General features: G+C 42.1%; 1 protein-coding gene across 2 annotated transcripts in view; it reads left to right on the forward strand.

Moving 5' to 3' along the window:
* Positions 1-1,327: 1,327 nt before the first annotated feature.
* hibch (3-hydroxyisobutyryl-CoA hydrolase) overlaps positions 1,328-18,812 on the forward strand; it is a 52,596-nt gene continuing 35,111 nt past the window's right edge. The window contains exons 1-6 of one of the 2 annotated variants that reach the window (XM_084179282.1): positions 1,328-1,456; positions 8,415-8,457; positions 8,861-8,992; positions 9,906-9,990; positions 10,132-10,212; positions 10,434-10,486. In XM_084179282.1, the coding sequence (XP_084035408.1) occupies positions 1,425-1,456; positions 8,415-8,457; positions 8,861-8,992; positions 9,906-9,990; positions 10,132-10,212; positions 10,434-10,486 (426 nt within the window). In that variant the 5' untranslated portion in view covers positions 1,328-1,424. The remainder of the gene's footprint in view (positions 1,457-8,414; positions 8,458-8,860; positions 8,993-9,905; positions 9,991-10,131; positions 10,213-10,433; positions 10,487-18,812) is intronic. The other variant, XM_084179283.1, reaches the window with a different exon arrangement.

An 18,812-nucleotide genomic window follows, 5' to 3' on the forward strand; every position in this document is an offset into this window, starting at 1 on the left:
CCAGTCAGACTAGTTAGATGTGACTTATTGAAGCCTTTCCCTGTGACACAAAACAGGTGGCGATGCAAATAGTCTAGGTAGCCATGATTAGCTGTCCAGGAGTCTTATGGCTTGGGGGTAGAAGCTGTTAAGAAGCCTTTTGGACCTAGACTTGGCGCTCCGGTACCGCTTGCCGTGCGGTAGCAGAGAGAACAGTCTATGACTTGGGTGGCTGGAGTCTTTGACAATTTTTAGGTCCTTCCTCTGACACCGCCTGGTATTGAGGTCCTGGATGGCAGGAAGCTTGGCCCCAGTGATATACTGGGCCGTACGCACTACCCCCTGTAGTGCGTTGCGGTCGGAGGCTGAGCAGTTGCCATACCAAGCAGTGATGCAACCAGTCAGGATGCTCTCGATGCTGCAGCTGTAGAACTTTTTGAGGATCTGAGGACCCATGCCAAATCTTATCAGTCTCGTGACGGAGAATAGGCTTTGTCGTGCCCTCTTCACGACTGTCTTGTTGTGTTTGGACCATGATAGTTTGTTGGTGATGTGGACACCAAGGAACTTGAAGCTCTCAACCTGTTCCACTACAGCCCCGTCGATGATAATGGGGGTGTGCTCAGTCCTATTTTGTTCCCCCCTGTAGTCCACAATCATCTCCTTTGTCTTGATCACGTTGAGGGAGAGGTTGTTATCTTGGCACCACACGGCCAGGTCTCTTTTTAGTAAAAACTGTGTTAAATTGAAAATAGTTACATTATGTTGAATTAAGGGTGTTCCTGTTCTGTTTTTCCATCCAGAATTCAAGCAGCTCCTGCAGCTGTGACTCCGACTAGAGCCTTGCAGTCAGAGGGACATGGCTCTGTGCAGTCAACTTTCCTCTTATCAGCCCCACGAGACATTCACTAGTAATGTCAGTGAATAGTGAATATTGTCTGATTAAAAGATTGCATGTGGTTTATTTTATGTAGAATAATTAAATTATTCCCAGAGGAGAACATCTCATTTCTTGTTGTATGCCAAAATTATTAAAATAACTTTCCAATTATGTTTTTTATATTTCAGTTATTGTGGGCCTGGGGGAATGCTCATTTGTTTATGGGTATTTGTTTATCCAAGCCGGTCTATAGTTTGAACCCTGCCTAGTTTCGTCATAAAGTCAAGCATGCCTAAACAGTGATTTGTAGTAACCTCAAATCTAATTTGGTGCATGTATATCTTTTCCCAGTAGATGGCAGTGTAGTCAAACTCAACTTTTAAACGCATCAAGAGTTTATTTGATGGTGCATACGCCCCCCCAATGACGCTTACGAAAGTAACCAATCAGGAATAGACTGCTGCCTGCGATACAGGAAATACAGGAAGAACTGTACGTAAACTTGAACCTGTGCTTGAAGCAAGCTGTGTGCCTTTCAAGCTACTCAGAGAAGAAAAACTACACAATGTCAATAACTATTTTGAATTCTACGCACAGGTAGGCCTACGGCTGCAAAAGTTGATTTAAATTAATGTTTAGTTGTGCATGTAGTTAGAGTTTAACGTTAGCTGGCTAGCTTTAGGTGTGGGGTTGCCAGAAGATACCGACACTACCGTTACGCTTGTTAACACTGAACTGCACTGGGGTCAGGACGCAAACATGGTTATATAAAGACAAGATGTAGCAATAATGTGTATAAACCTGGATGACTGACAGGGGGCTCTGTATTGAAGCCACTACGCAGCCATCTTAATACTCCTCCTCAATTGTAAAACATATTTTGGAAGCTATAGAAATGCATTTATTAATGTCTACATTCGTTTTTGACATGTTTATTCTATTAGATGCCTTAATGCATACTTTGAAATTATTATGTGAGCCTAAAAGTATATATTTTTTAAGGACTAATGTTACTGCATAGGAATATAAGCAATTTACTCAGAATGTCAACCATGCACTGCCCTGATGTGTGCTGCAACAAAAATACTTAAATGCATGTAATTTTGTCCCTGAAACATTAATTGAAATACTGTAGAATTCAATTCATTCTAATGGAGGACTGCTTCTATTAGAGAGTGCCAATATGGTCGACCGTGGCTTCAAAGCCTCTCAAAGGCCAATATATAGAATCAGCAATCCAGGGTTTATATACGTCTATGATTTTTAACATTCAAAGCAACTGGGAAATGTCCATGGCAGGCATTGTTGTCACCTTGGCTTGCTACATAACGTGTGAGTGATAGGAAGCATGAGCACCACCACCAACTAGCCTACACCACTGCACGCACACCCGTCGTTACTATGACAACTAACGTAGACATGCCAGCAAATGACTGTTGTCTGAACACACACACATCCTATTTGTTCACTTGTAACTTGCTGTTTGGACCAATAATGTCTATCTGCTGACTGCGGTTACTACATGCCACGCCTACTATGCTGCGCCCACTACGCCTCACTTACTACATGCTGCGCCCACTGCCATTGAGGCTGCTATCGCTGTCTCTGGCCCATACTCCAGCACAGTCGGTGGCGGAAATGCACCATCGTTGGAAGCCAACCAGGACTCGACATTAAGGCTGGTCCGGAGCAAGTAAAAAAAATTGTTGGACAACCAGAATCTACATTTCAGTTGTCCGAATGGACAAGTAAAATAATCACAATATCAAACAATTACTCTGATCAGGCAGCTGTGCTGCCGCAGCACACAGCAGGGCAGTGCATGGTTGACATTCTGAGTAAATTGCCTGTATTCCTATTTTCTATAACCTATTTCAATAAATATGTTACCTCCTGTAGCTCAGTTGGTAGAGCATGGCGCTTGCAACACCAGGGTTGTGGGTTCGATTCCCACGGGGGGCCAGTATGAATTTTTTAAAATAATGTATGCACTCACTAACTGTAAGTCGCTCTGGATAAGAGCGTCTGCTAAATGACAAAGCAAGAGAACAATGTAGACAGAGCTAAGAGTCTCACCAAAGCAGCGCAAAATATCCGGTCAGAAAATGTTTTTGTTTTTCTCTCTCTCTCGAATTTCGGAGGATCTGGGCCAATAGCCAAAGTCTATTTTTATAGCGGACACTCTGGTGTCTTATTGTTGTTCTAATTTCTCTCCATTTGATATGAATATGACTTGGTCTATTAAGCCACTCTTTCAGTTTAATGCATGCTAGATTTCTCCTGCCGCGCTATTAATTAATCTAACGAAGTTTTTTAATAACCCCAAAACATGGGAGGCCTAAGGTAATAATGAGAGAGATAGAAGAAACAATAGCAAGATATAAAAATCTAATGAGAAATCTGAGCAAACCTTATTGATCAAAGCATTAGAAGACAGAAATGATGCATGCATGCGAGGCCAGAAAATAAATCCTTCCTTGCCATTGCAAACCAAATGACCAAAAGCCTAATCCTACTAACTGAAATATCATAAAAGCATTAAGACAAATTAAAGTTATGAAGAGTACATTCCAAACTATTCTAATAAAGTGTTTAATGTCCTAAAGTTGAATCTTTTAAATGGGAATAATTAGTCGAAGTCTATGCTATTCTCATTCACAGATTTATTTTGAATTACAAATATTTTAGGCCACAAGAAGTGAAATTGAACAAACAATGCCAAGATGGAAAAATCTAATGAGGAGTCAAAAAAACTTTGGCTACAGCTGAGGAATGCTAATGAAAGAAATGTGTAGTTGGGCTAGGCCTATTTCCATATTATTTTAGCAATGTGCAATCTACCGACAATGCAGATACAGTTGAAGTCGGAAGTTTACATACACCTTAGCCAAATACATTTAAACTCAGTTTTTCACAATTCCTGACATTTAATCCTAGTAAAAGTTCCCTGTCTTAGGACAGTTAGGATCACCACTTTATTTTAAGAATGTGAAATGTCAGAATAATAGTAGAGCGAGTGATTTATTTAAGCTTTTATTTCTTTCATCACATTCCCAGTGGGTCAGAAGTTTACATACACTCAATTAGTATTTGGTAGCATTGCCTTTAAATTGTTTAACTTGGGTCAAACATTTCGGGTAGCCTTCCACAAGCTTCCCACAATAAGTTGGGTGTATTTTGGCCCATTCCTCCTGACAGAGCTGGTGTAACTGAGTCAGGTTTGTAAGCCTCCTTGCTCGCACACGCTTTTTCAGTTCTGCCCACACATTTTCTATAGGATTGAGGTCAGGGCTTTGTGATGGCCACTCCAATACCTTGACTTTGTTGTCCTTAAGCCATTTTGCCACAACTTTGGAATTATGCTTGGGGTCATTGTCTATTTGGAAGACCCATTTGCGACCAAGCTTTAACTTCCTGACTGATGTCTTGAGATGTTGCTTCAATATAACCACATAATTTTCCATCCTCATGATGCCATCTATTTTGTGAAGTGTACCAGTCCTTCCTGCAGCAAAGCACCCCCACAGCATGATGCTGCCACCCCCGTGCTTCACGGTTGGGATGGTGTTCTTCGGCTTGCAAGCCTCCCCGTTTTTCCTCCAAACATAATGATGGTCATTATGGCCAAACAGTTCTATTTTGTTTCATCAGACCAGAGGACATTTCTCAAAAAACTCAGATCTTTGTCCCCATTTGCAGTTGCAAACCGTAGTCTGGCTTTTTAATGGCGGTTTTGGAGCAGTGGCTTCTTCCTTGCTGAGCGGCCTTTCAGGATATGTCGATATAGGACTTGTTTTACTGTGGATATAGATAATTTTGTACCTGTTTCCTCCAGCATCTTCAAAAGGTCCTTTGCTGTTGTTCTGGGATTGATTTGCACTTTTCGCACCAAAGTACATTCATCTCTAGGAGACAGAATGCGTCTCCTTCCAGAGCGGTATGAGGGCTGCGTGTTCCCATGGTGTTTATACTTGCGTACTAGTGTTTGTATAGATGAACGTGGTACCTTCAGGCGTTTGGAAATTGCTCCCAAGGATGAACCAGACTTGTGGAGGTCTACACATTTTTTTTCTGAGGTCTTGGCTGATTTCTTTTGATTTTCACAGGATGTCATGCAAAGAGGCACTGAGTTTGAAGGTAGGCCTTGAAATACATCCACAGGTACACCTCTAATTGACTCAAATATGTCAATTAGCCTATCAGAAGCTTCTAAAGCCATGACATCATTTTCTAGAATTTTCCAAGCTGTTTAAAGGCATGGTCAACTTACTGTATGTAATCTTCTGACCCACTGGAATTGTGATACAGTGAATATTAAGTGAAATAATCTGTCTGTAAACAATTGTTGCAAAAATTACTTGTGTCATGCACAAAGTAGACGTCCTAACCGACTTGCCAAAACGATAGTTTGTTAACAAGACATTTGTGGAGTGGTTGAAAAACAAGTTTTAATGACTCCAACCTAAGTGTATGTAAACTTCCGACTTCAACTGTAGTAGCTAATAATAAGAAAGGAGGATGAGGAAAAAATTTGAATGAGTTTATAATTATCCTGTTCTGAGGACAGCAGAGTTGCTCTTTAGCCCATGATGATGCACAGCCAGCGAGGCTCTTTTGATTATGTCACTGGCTCCGTCTGCATGCTTTGGCACACACAGGTAGTCATATAGGCATAGCCGCGGGAAGTAGGGGTGCTGAGGGTGCTGCAGCACCCCATGAAAAATCAGAATAAAAATTATAATATTAATTTAAAAAACTGTTATATATATATACACATACTACCTGTCAAAAGTTTGGACACACCTACTCATTCAACGGTTTTTCTTTATTTGTACTATTTTTTACATTATAGAATAATAGTGAAGACATCAAAACTATGAAATAACACACATGGAATCATGTAGTAACCAAAAAAGTGTTACTTTGCCCTGATGACAGCTTTGCAGTGCATCTCCTCCTCATAGACTGCACCAGATTTGCCAGTTCTTGCTGTGAGATGTTACCCCACTCTTCCACCAAAGCACCTGCAAGTTCCAAGACATTTCTGGGGGGAATGGCCCTAGCCCTCACCCTCTGATCCAACAGGTCCCAGACGTGCTCAATGGGATTGAGATCCGGGCTCTTCGCTGGCCAAGGCAGAACACTGACATTCCTGTCTTGCAGGAAATCACGCACAGAACGAGCAGTATGGCTGGTGGCATTGTCATGCTGGATGGTCATGTCAGGATGAGCCTGCAGGAAGGGTACCACATGAGGGAGGAGGATGTCTTCCCTGTAACACACAGCGTTGAGATTGCCTGCAATGACAACAAGCTCAGTCCGATGATGCTGTGACACACCGCCCCAGACCAGACCATGACCATGACGGACCCTCCACCTCCAAATCAATCCCGCTCCAGAGTACAGGCCTCAGTGTAACGCTCATTCCTTCGGCGATAAACGCGAATCCAACCATCACCCCTGGTGAGACAAAACCGCGACTCGTCAGTGAAGAGCACTTTTGCCAGTCCTGTCTGGTCCTGCAACGGTGGGTTTGTGCCCATAGGCGACGTTGTTGCCTGTGATGTCTGGTGAGGACCTGCCTTACAACAGGCCTACAAGCCCTCAGTCCAGCCTCGCTCAGCTTATTGCGGACAGTCTGACCACTGATGGAGGGATTGTGCGTTCCTGGTGTAACTCGGGCAGTTGTTGTTGCCATCCTGTACCTGTCCCGCAGGTGTGATGTTCGGATGTACTGATCCTGTGCAGGTGTTGTTACACGTGGTCTGCCACTGCGAGGACGATCAGCTGTCCATCCTGTCTCCCTGTAGCGCTGTCTTCGGCGTCTCACAGTACGGACATAGCAATTTATTGCCCTGGCCACATCTGCAGTCCTCATGCCTCCTTGCAGCATGCCTAAGGCACATTCACGCAGATGAGCAGGGACCCTGGGCATCTTTCTTTTAGTGTTTCTCAGAGTCAGTAGAAAGGCCTCTTTTAGTGTCCTAAGTTTTCATAACTGTGACCTTAATTGCCTAACGTCTGTAAGCTGTTAGTGTCTTAGCGACCGTTCCATAGGTGCATGTTCATTAATTGTTTATGGTTCATTGAACAAGCATGAAAAAACAGTGTTCAAACCCTTTATAATGAAGATCTGTCAAGGTATTTGGATTTCTACTAATTATCTTTGAAAGACAGGGTCCTAAAAAATCACAAGTACTGCATTAGGGCTTTACTAGTCCTGTATTAGCAACCGATATTGCTCCTCCCAATTGACAATTTTTATTCATTATTTTGGATGGCAACTAGGGGGCGATAACATCGTCTGTGGCTGGGGTGTCAAACTCATTCCATAGAGGGCCTAGTGTCTGCTGGTTTTAGTTTTTTGCTTTCAATTAAGACGTAGGCAACCAGGTGAGGGGAGTTCCTTACTAATTAGTGACCTTCATTCATCAATCATGTACAAGGGAGGAGCGAAAACCCGCAAATACTCGGCCCTCCGTGGAACTAGTTTGACACATGGTCTATGGGTAAGCGCAGAATTTTTTTACGGATCCCTCCTATGTACTTCACTCATTTTCAGTCACCCTTTTGGCTTATGGTTTTACATTTTTTTTAAATTTGGGGGGAGAAGTAACATTTGGACAAGTAAGGACAAGTGGCTAAAAAAGTTAATGTCAAGCCCTGCCAACTGCCAAAAAAAACCCTGAAGGAGGAGGCTGGTAGCTAGCTAGGCTAGGGGACACCGGTACACAGTGTCCTTCGACCCCGCCTGCCGAGCTCTGCTTTTCTGCAATTCTGTTAACGTTACGGCGAGGGAAGTAGTTACCTAGTGTAGCCAACCCAACTCACGTGTGGCACTACTGGGTAGTGATTACCCTCGCGGTAACGTTCAAATAACTGCGGGAAAGCGCCGGTGTCCTAGCTAGCAAACGAAACTGATTTGAGCGTTAAGGCCTGCAGTGTGAACAAGGCTTTAGTATTCCAATTGCAAATTATGTGTTTCTCCAAAGAGACTGTACGTTCTAGCTAGTCCTTCCTATAATGCAGGTTAGAATAAACAGTTTTTTAAATAAATCAAGCCTTGTCATCTACCTCACCTCTTACATTGTGAGCCAATGTAACAGTAGGGAAGTCGAATGAATTGGCTGCTACACAGTCACTATGGGCGCTCTTTCTAGAGTGCCTGGTTTAAATTGTGCATAAGAGCATTTTTAAAATCTCTAAATGCTTAAACTAGTGATGGGGGTCGCAGGACTTAGAACTCAGCTGTAATTTTCTTTCTCAAATGGCACGAATATTTCGGGGCGTTCTCTCTATAAAAGTCACTGGCCACATACCAATACACGGATTTGACAGTCAAACTGTCACTTAAATAGCAGCCAACTGTTGTCACTGCTGAATGAGTCCAAAAAACGTGCTGCGATTTATTTATTTAGATGATATACCAGAAATCACCAAATCAGGTTTGCCCTGCCTAATAACAGATGTCAATATGTCCAAGTTTAGTGTTCATAGGGTTTACTCACATTTAATCTCTGTCACCATTTTCACATCTTTCTCATATTTTCTTTAGACTTAGGTCCCTCTGCAGATTGCAAAGAATTCGAGGACAAATGGTAAGGACTTAAAATTATTCTGTAAGACAGTTAGCTCCCTCTGTGGAGGGAGTATTACCACACACACACATACATGTGTATATATATATATATATGTATGTATGTATGTATGTATGTATGTATACATGTGTGTATATATATATGTGTGTGTGTGTGTGTGTGTATATGTATGTGTGTGTGGTAATACTCCCTCCACAGACATGAAGGGGAGAGAAATGGATAAACACGTTAAGCTATAGCTACATAGCTAGGTAACAGCACCACTTTATTGTATAGAATAGAAATCCTCTTCCTTTGGTTCAGGAGTTTTCAAGTCAAACCTGTCATGCTCGTCCTACTGCTATACCTAAATGTATTTGCTTGTGTTACATTGCCTTTTTTCTGTGTGTGTGTTTGGGGGCAGATGACGAGCCAGGCGGGAGCCGAGATACTGGTGGAGAAAGTGGGGAATGCTGGGGTGATCACCCTGAACCGCCCCAAAGCCCTGAACGCCCTCAACATGAACATGATACGACTCATATACCCCCAGCTCAAGGTGAGCAATAGTTAGTTAACACTGACTAGGCTACCTGTCACTGGGACAGGGGGCAAGGACAGGCAACCATATCAATCCTGCTGCAAACAACAGCAGTGATCTGTAGGAGTAGTTCATTAAATGTGGCAAATGTTTTGCTAAACCGCTTACGGTTAAGGCCTCTAGCCACAGAAGGTAAATGGGCGAGTTAGGGTTACATTACAAATCTCAAATGTTTCAAAACCTGTTTTAACCCTTAACACTTGTGGGAATTGGCCTATATGGATAGGGATCAATTGAAGAGTTTCTTAGAGAATAAATATGAAAAGCATATGCATAACCATGGTAGCAATTGAAAGGGAACAGTTTGGAGATAATGTGAAAATTATTAGACCAAAGGTGAGTACACAACAGTTAACCTGACACAAGAATGAATCCGAACATTACACTGTTGATTTTATGTGCATTTTACATTTACTGTACTTTTCGCCGCATTTGTTGATAACTAAATTAGAAAATACTCTGGATACATTCAGTAACATGATAAGAATATTCCTGTAAAATGTGGGATAGGTGCAACGGTATTTATTATAATCCTCAATGTTTCATCTTTCAAAATAAATTTTCCTCACTTAGGCAACAAAACATGTGCAAAGGTTGCCCAATTTCTGGGAGGGATGGGGGCTCAAGTTCAGATCGGCTGTCAGTCAAAACCCAGAGCTCTGACGTCATGTATAGGATGTTACTGTACAGCGACTCCGTTCCAATTTAGGCGCTTATTAGTGCCCAAATCTGCTATTTTTAACCCGTATACGGGTACGAGTGTAAAGGGCTAATGTCAATGGAAAGTGGAACGTGGAAATGCTTGTCAGAATTGACTTGATCCACATAATGTGCTCAAACTGTTTTGAATCTACTGCATGTTTCATTGTAGAAATGGGAGACGGACAAGGAGACTGATATTGTTATTATCAAAGGAGCCGGTGGGAAAGCCTTCTGTGCTGGTGGAGACATCAGAGGTAAATAACAGACTGTCGAGAGTACACACACATACTCAGACACTATCTTGATTTGTACTGAATAGATCCTCATCTTCGTTTTCAAAAGTGTCTTATCTCTGTGCTTTACTGAGTGCATTTTGTGATGTAATTTCCTCCTAGCTGTGACTGAAGCGGGGAAGGTAGGAGATCCCCTTGCTAAGAACTTCTTCCGTGAAGAATACATCCTGAACAATACTATTGGTACGTGTCCCAATCTCGCCTCTTCCATGATTCTGCTAGAGGGGAAACATTTTAGAACAAACAATATGCCTGTGTATTACAAAATGTTTGGTTTTCATTATGAATCTACAAGGACAGACCATTCTGTACATCCATGTTCTCTGATGAGACCAGCTATGTTTAGTATCTTGGGAGCGCTTGTTTCCCTCTATTTTGACTTACATTTTATTTGATCTTTTAAGGAACATATCAGAAACCATATGTGGCCCTTATTGATGGGATAACAATGGGAGGGGTGAGTATCTTTAAAAAAATAATCTGTTTTGGTTAAGTAATTTTTTGCCCAGACCACCAAGCATTCAGATAGATGACATTGCAAGTTATTGCTGTGGTGCACGTTTTCACCACAAGATGGCGACATGAGAGGGCATGATTAGCATTATTTCCTGGGATCAGAGGGGCAGAGATGTATTGTGGTCCTGGCGGTCATTCTGTCACTGCAGCTTGTCTCGGTAATCTCTCTTGGAGGGAAAAAAGGATGGAGCAAAATAAAAACATAGGGGTAGGAGGAGAGGGCCTCTCAACCCAAATATGGTTTGGCAAAACCCAACTTAATGGCAAATAGGTAGCCGGTTGGGTCCCAAACTATAACGGGTATTTGAATATGCTGTCATTTCATGAATATCATGTCCCTTTTTGTGTGCCAAAAAAAAAAAAAAGAGAGAATGCTAAGCCTTTGAGTCATCGCCAGTGACCCAGTTTCAGGTCTATTTGAAATGACAATGCACCACAAACAAGGACTGATTTTGCCTTTGTCGGAAAACACTTGTACTGTGCGTGCATTAGACTACCATCCACAGCAGTATTAAATTGCTTTAAATTGATAAATTATGGGCGTGAGGTGGAAGAAATACTGATGGATTTTTGTTGTTTTGATGTAGCGGCCCTCAATCTATCAAGGGAGTACTCGTGTATTTCACAAGTGCTTGTATTTCATTCACTTCAAATAAAACTTTACTCTCAGGTTTGATCATAGCTAAACTGTATACAACTAATTTACATGAAGCGCTCTAGAGCAGGGATCATCAACTAGATTCAGCCGTGGGACGATTGTATTTTTAGCGCATGATCAGGGGGCCAGAACATAATTACAAATCAGACTGCAAATTGACCGCAAGAAGCCCAAACAATATAATATTTGACTAAAACATAATCATTTCAAACCTTGCTTACATTTGTATACTATCACATACGTCTCTTTATTATGCGTGGGAATAATTTGGAACCCATTTCCAAAATTAAAATCACTTTGAGCTGATTTGCTGGTGTTTTTACAGTATTTTATGTCCCCCAAAAATAATAGATATTATTACTATACATTTTTTTGCTCAGAAAACTTGGGAGGCCAAATAAAATCACCCATGGGCCGCCAGTTGCTCTGGAGTATAATTTGTCCCTATAAGTTCACATCACCCTTGTGTGTTACTGCATGAGGGAGATGTGAGCCATATTGGTTGCAGAACATGGGGGAGTTCTCATAGACCGCCAACCAAAAAAGCTTCCATTTACATGTTGCTTATGAGTGCATTTCACACTATTTTGGGATTATAATTTGATTTTAAGGCTCGTATGAATGTCCTGCTAAATATAAGCTTTGTGTCATCATCGCAAATCAACTGCATTATACTTCAACTTCAACCAGCAAAATGGCTCTGGCTAGCTTTGTTACAGCCTATGTCAATGAGCGTCAACATTCTAGCTAACAACTGCTGCATCCATAATAGGTATTTTGCAATGATCACAACCAAATATAGTCTTAGCGACTGTTCAAGCAATAATATTAAGGGTAAGAGAACCCAAAAAAGTGTTTTTGTTTAGAAGTAATACCTATGTAAATCTAGGCTATGTTGAATGGGCGCAGATGGCGTTGGGGGGCTTTCGGCATCCAAAAATTGCAAGCATCGGTCAGTGTGTCTGTACTGAAAAGGGGCATATGGCCGGAGATTAATCTTTTCATTTGCAAGTGGTAATACACAGACCACCCTGCAGGTGGCAGTCATATGCTTTACATCCTGTAGTCCTGACCAGCTCCCTTTATTGGGAATTAAAACCTAGCTGGCCTCTCATTGGTCGGGATGAGAAGTGGCATAGACCAGAGCATGTTGCTGCCACTGTTGTTTAGTTTTTTTCATCATCCTGTTAGACTTGCTTGGAATGGGAATTGATACCGTGTTGTCCTGCAGTTTTCTAGAGGAGGAGAGACACTAGCTAGAATTACACACACAGTAGTCATCCTGAGCTGATGCCTAAGGCAGTCAATACAATCATGAAAGCATGATGGGAATGTGATGAAAAAAAGGTATTTCTGACATTAGAGTACAAGCCAACCCATCTTTTTTTATATGAGTAGATCGTTTTTGGATACAAATAAATGGAATGGAGCTAAGCACAGGCAAGCGGAAAACCTGGTTCAGTCTGCTTTCCACCAGACACTGGGAGATTAATTCACCTTTCAGCCGGACAATAACTTGAAACATACGGCCAAATATACACTGAAGTTGCTTACTAAGACGACATTGAATTTTCTTGAGTGGCCTAGTTACAGTTTTGACATAAATCTATAGCAAGACTTGAAAATGTATGTCTAGCAATGATCAACAACCAACTTGACAGAGCTTGAATAATTTAAAATAGAATAATGTGCAAATATTGTACAATCCAGGTGTGCAAAGCTCTTACAGACTTACCCAGAAAGACTCAGCTGCCAAAGGTGATTCTAACATGTATTGACTGGTGGGTTTGAATACTTATGTAAATGAGATATTTCTGTATTTCAGTTTCAAGAAATTTGCAAAAACTTCTATGGGGTATTGTGTATACATGGGTGAGAGAAAAAAATCTATTGAATCCATTTTGAATTCAGGCTGTAACATAACAAAATGTGGAATAAGTCAAGGGGTATGAATACTTTCTGAAAGCACTGTATGCCAACTTTGATCAATTATTTCTCAATTATGCTTTTACATACAAATGTCAAATACATGTCAACAATCCTTCCTCTAGGGACCATTCTATGGATTACATTTCATGAAATCCCCCAAAATCAAGGTTGTCTTTTGTCATGATTTTGTGAGGAATCACTCTGTATGTGTTATTATTGTTAGATTTCATGCCCTTAACCCTTGCTTTTACCACTTGTTTGATGTGCTTGCCTGCAATGTTCACCCAGCAATATCTACATAGGCTTTTTCTCAATTGGATTTGCTCAACTCCTGCATCCTCTCTTGCCTACTTTTCAAAGGTAATCGAGAAGGGGCGGCGAGGAGAGGGACGTGGGTGAAAAAATGCATTTGGAATTAGCATGGAATTAGGTTCTCCTTCTCCACTCGCCCGTCATCAGGCAAATGACGTTTACAGGGGCGTATCCCAAAATAAATGTGTAAAGTGATAAAAACAAATTAAGTTTGTTGTTCAAGACATTTTATAGATAAAATGATGCCTTTTTTTTTTTTTTTTTACGTGTGCATGCTTTTCTCCTCCGACAAAACAAAAGCTGATTCAAAGGGGGTGTGGCAGATTTCAAAACTCTTCCGCAAAGGACTCCGACAGGATACACATTACTATCCCTGATGAAAGGTGGCTATCAAGGAAAGGAGGACACTCTTACATTCGCATTTACTTCTCCTCGACCACTTAACTGTTTCCGGGTCACGGAGGAGAGAGGATGGAGGAGAGGGGCTGGAGGACAGACTTTTGTCCAAATGAGAATAGGCCATAGAGTCAAAAGAGTAGAGGAAGCAAAACATTTAAATGGGATTGAGCCTTTGATGTTGCAGCAACATGCATCGTCTTCTGTTGATGATGATAATGCACTGATGTAGTCTCAGGTTGATGATCCGCTACTGCATGTGACAATTGATCTTAGCTGACGCTCTGAATTGGATAGATAAAGCGTGATATTTTTGGCCTTGAACTGCTTGATTTACTACGTCTGCATGATTTTTCAGCAGTTCTCTGGACATTTGTTCATTCTAATTTTTATTAGGATGTGGAGGGACTGCTGGTGGCTGCCAGACATTGTAGTCTATCAAATCAGGCATCATAGACGGCATTCTTCCCAGACCACCAGACGCTTTTTCTGGGACGGATCGCATCCGGATGTTTGATGAATTACATTTACATTTACATTTTAGTCATTTAGCAGACGCTCTTATCCAGAGCGACTTACAGTTAGTAATCTGTTAGTGAGGTCAAAAACAGTTCCCACTACTGGGTCATAGTCATTAGGGCACGCAACTGAAAATGTAAATGAGCATTTCTTACTGGACAAGTCCATGTAGTCCCTCTGTGTTTCATAATGAACGCAACCCACTTGTAGTGATATGGCTGTGTCTGATTAGGGTGAGGCTGCAGAATGAGGACTTGATAAAAATCCATGCAAACAACTACCCCCCTCTATCGCTGCCTCAGATAGTGTCCTTTATCAGGACCTTCCTATCAGCGTTAGTAAAGTAGCATGTAGAGGGACTTACGTAAGTGTGACGTTTTCGTTGCTTTCTGTGTCAAAGGGGATCCTTTACTGTATTCAGTTACTTAGCACTGATGCCGTGTTAGCCCCAGGCTAGTTTTCCTTGTGATACGAACAGTGATGTATAGGCTTACTGGCATGTGTGCGAAGGTGGTGTGGTGACGAATACCAGATGATATAATACCATGGCATAATGAATGCCCAGCTCAGTCCAGAGGGTAATATCTTAGTGACGTTCTAGCTAGATCATCCTAATTCCTTATCCTGTATCTCCTGTCTATTATGGAAACAAAGGATGTACAGCTACGGGAAAGACTACATCAGGCTGACATTTTAGTCATTTATCAGACGCTCGTATCCAGAGCTACTTACAGTTAGTGCATTCATCTTAAGATGGCTAGGTGGGACAACCACATATCACAGTCATAGTAAGTACATTTTCCCTCAATAATGTAGCTATCAGCAAAGTCAGAGCTAGTAAGAAAAAAAAGATGACGATGTCATGATGACGCATCATGTAACGGTACTCAAATGTCTCCCTTGAATAGAATATTGTAGGTATAGATAGATATACCGTATAGAATACTGCATGTGAGTGGAATGCAATACAATGCATACACAAAGCTTCACTAGGGATTGAGTTGCTCTGCACAATCAAGCACAGATCTTTTGATAATCTTATTAACAACCCTCTGCCAAGCATGACTTTGTAGTCTGAAGGGTGAGAGGGGGGATTGAGTCATCCTGATAGGTCAGACGAGAACACGTTCACACCACACACACAAACTCTGAATCCAAAGCCAGTCACACTATGAAAGCCACTATGAAATCTATGCCTTACATTGAAACAGCAAGGCTGTGGTTGTGTGAGAAGTACTTACACCACAATAATGACTGGTAGAGTGCACTCAGCTCCCACTCGAGAGTGCGGTACATTTCCATATTTATTGGAAGGCTCTAATATTGTGGGAAGACCACAAGACTACTTGGAGTAATGGCTGCTCATTGATTGAGATTTGGCCCTGGTTAGTTGTGTGTGTAATCTTTATCAACCTCCCGGAGAAAAGCCTTCCTGTTCACTAATGTCTCTGTAATGCTATCTGTGTGTTTCATATAGGGAGAGTCGACTCTAACAGAGACCCTTACTTTCTCCTCAGGGTATTTCCTTTCATTTTCATTTAGACTCCTGTTGAAAAGAAAAGGAAATGCTTAACCTTGTTTGAGTCATAGTTAGATTAGCCTACCCCTCTCTCCTGCATTCATCAGATAATGGGATGTTATTGCACACAAAGAACAGAGGATTGTAATGAACTATTGTCAAATCCTGCAGCTTTTTGTTGACTTCAAAAGGAATGGTTAGCAATTGTCCTTGCCTCTGATGCCATTTTAGGCTACCTTAACTTAACTAGCTCAGTGAAAATGACTGTAAGAAAGTGGAATAAAGAGTCAGTGATTTTTGGGAAGTGTCCGCTTCTATCACTCACACGGATATTTCATAGTTTTTTCCTATAAAGATGTGGAAAAACACGCTTCCGCAGAGTATTAATAGCTATATAGAAGAGAATATCCCAGAGACTCCTGATGAAGCCATAGAATGTGAAGAATGAAATGTGCTAGGCCTGGGCTATACTGTATATTTTACTAGTTGTTTGGCAAGTCCTTTGTTCCCAGGAATCCGAGTACCCTGGACGTGTAAGACGGTGGTTGGTGGTACCGATAGATCATATTGTTCCTTTACTTTTATGGGTATGATTTAATCTTACGGAATGTTAAATGAAGCGCTTCCCTTTCATGCTTCTTCATTCCGACCAGCAGTTCCCATCGTTATAAAAAGGCGAGAGATATACAGCCTCAGATTCCATCCTGTTAAGGATTCTCCATTAACCTTGGTGTGGGGAATCTGCTTTTCCACTCCTGTCTCCAGAGTCTGCACAGCCATGTCAATGGGTGGTATTTTCCACTTTGGAGGAAAGGCTGGTTAGAGCTGGCTAGACAGACAACTCATATTCCATCCATTTGAGATGTTTAATGGCTTCTTTATATCTCTGGTGTCCTGATTCGATAGGAATGACTCAGAGAACCAAACAAGAGGAGAATGTCCTTCAACTGCCATTTACACACACAACACTTCACAAACAAGCCTTACCTTTCAGATTCTATCAAAATTTAATCAGAACTTCATGAAATATAGATTCATACACAATTTCATGCAAGTTAGAGAGGTCAAATATGTTGTAGAAGTCCCTAACTACAAGCTAATTTGGTCCTTGTATATAAATCATCCTTCAGTGCGACAGGAATCACTTGACAGCTTACGCATTCAGCAAAATGTGATTGATTTGAATTGCTGCTTGGATGCTTGGTGGAATGTATTGGGAGGAGGCAGAGGTATTGACACACTAACCATGATACTTATCACCACTGACCGCTCTACACACCTACGGCAAAAGACACTCACCATTTCCATCCTCCGGGGACCTTTGACCCTTCTTAGATATGACCTGTCCTGTCAGAGCAGTTCAATCAACTAGTTAAAGCTCTGTTTTCCTTACCAAGGTCTCCTCCGCTCATCTCTTAATTTCCTCAAAATGTCATTCTTCTATGCTTTTATTTCCTTAGAAAGGTCTCCTATACTGCATGTCCTAATTTCCTTTCAAAACGAGTGGGCAGCTGCCCCCTCGTGTCCCTGAAGCACCCCCAGGCAGAGTTGACTCGGCTCAAGGGTCATTGTCTGTTGTAGGTCCTGCGTGACAATTGGAGGCTCTCACTACGTCACATCAGTGCTACATATCTCCCGGTCAACACCAGAGAGTTGTCTGTTCAGTCTCTGTTGATAAGATGTTGTTTAATCTGCATGGCCATTTGTCACACAACCCCTAGATTGACCCAGGGTGGTTGGGGTCATCTATGTGTTTGTTTTGGCTCACTGTTTATTGTTGTTACTGTTAGCCAGCTGCCTGTCTGTCTGTAGCCACGGAGGCACTGCAGGCTAGACGCTACGTGCTCCTTCACAGACATCATCAATGCAGAGCAGGTGCTGCTGTGCTCTGCGCACATCTACCAAGGTTTAAATCACCTTTTATCGCCAAAGAGCAACTAAAGATTAGATAAGGCTATCCACGTCATGTTAAGATTAAGGGAGCTGTGCAGCTGTTCTTAACCAACGGCCATGTGTTGTGAACAATGTGCTGCTCTTTTACACTGATCTCTTACTGAGAGGAACCTTTTATAAAATGAGCTTGGGCTGACGGCAGTCTCTCTTACCATATATCCTTGATGGGATGTGGCAGCTGGAGATCAGGACAGGGTGTGATCGTGTTAGTGAGTGGAACGCCTTGTCTACAATGTCTAGCCTGATCATATCAGATTCTCTCCTGTACCAAGCCACCCTGACATTGGGTCTCCACTTTGGGTGTACTTGAGTTGGAATGTTGTCATACATTGTGTGTGTGTGTGTGTGTGTGTGTGTGTGTGTGTGTGTGTGTAAGAGAGAGACAGAGACTGTTTCCATGGCAACAATGCAGTCATCGCCTTGTCCTGGACACAGCGTTTGGTGTGCTACGATGGGATGCTCAGCCATTCCTCCTCGTTAACCTTCACCCTTCTCCCTAGTCAAAAGGGGGGGTCAATGTAAATAGCCCGGGTGGCCATTTTATTAATTGTTCAGCAGTCTTATGGCTTGGGGGTAGAAGCTGTTAAGGAGCCTTTTGGACATAGACTTGGCACTCCGGTACCGCTTGCCATGCGGTAGCAGAGAGAACAGTCTATGACCTTTCAGTCTCCTGAGGGGGAAAAGGTGTTGTCGTGCCCTCTTCACGACTGTCTTGGTGTGTTTGGACCATGATAGGTTGTTGGTGATGTGGACACCAAGGAACTTGAAACTCTCGACCCGCTCCAATACAGCCTCCTCGGTCAATGGGGGTGTGTTCGGCCCTCCTTTTCCTGTAGTCCATGATCAGCTCCTTTGTCTTGCTCACGTTGAGGGAGAGGTTATTGTCCTGGCACCACACTGCCAGGTCTCTGACCTCCTCCCTATAGGCTGTCTCATCGTTGTCGGTGATCAGGCCTACCACTGTTGTGTCGTCAGCAAACT

The sequence above is a fragment of the Coregonus lavaretus genome (assembly GCF_964263955.1).
Source record: "Coregonus lavaretus genome assembly, chromosome: 16".
Classification (NCBI taxonomy): Eukaryota; Metazoa; Chordata; class Actinopteri; order Salmoniformes; family Salmonidae; genus Coregonus; species Coregonus lavaretus.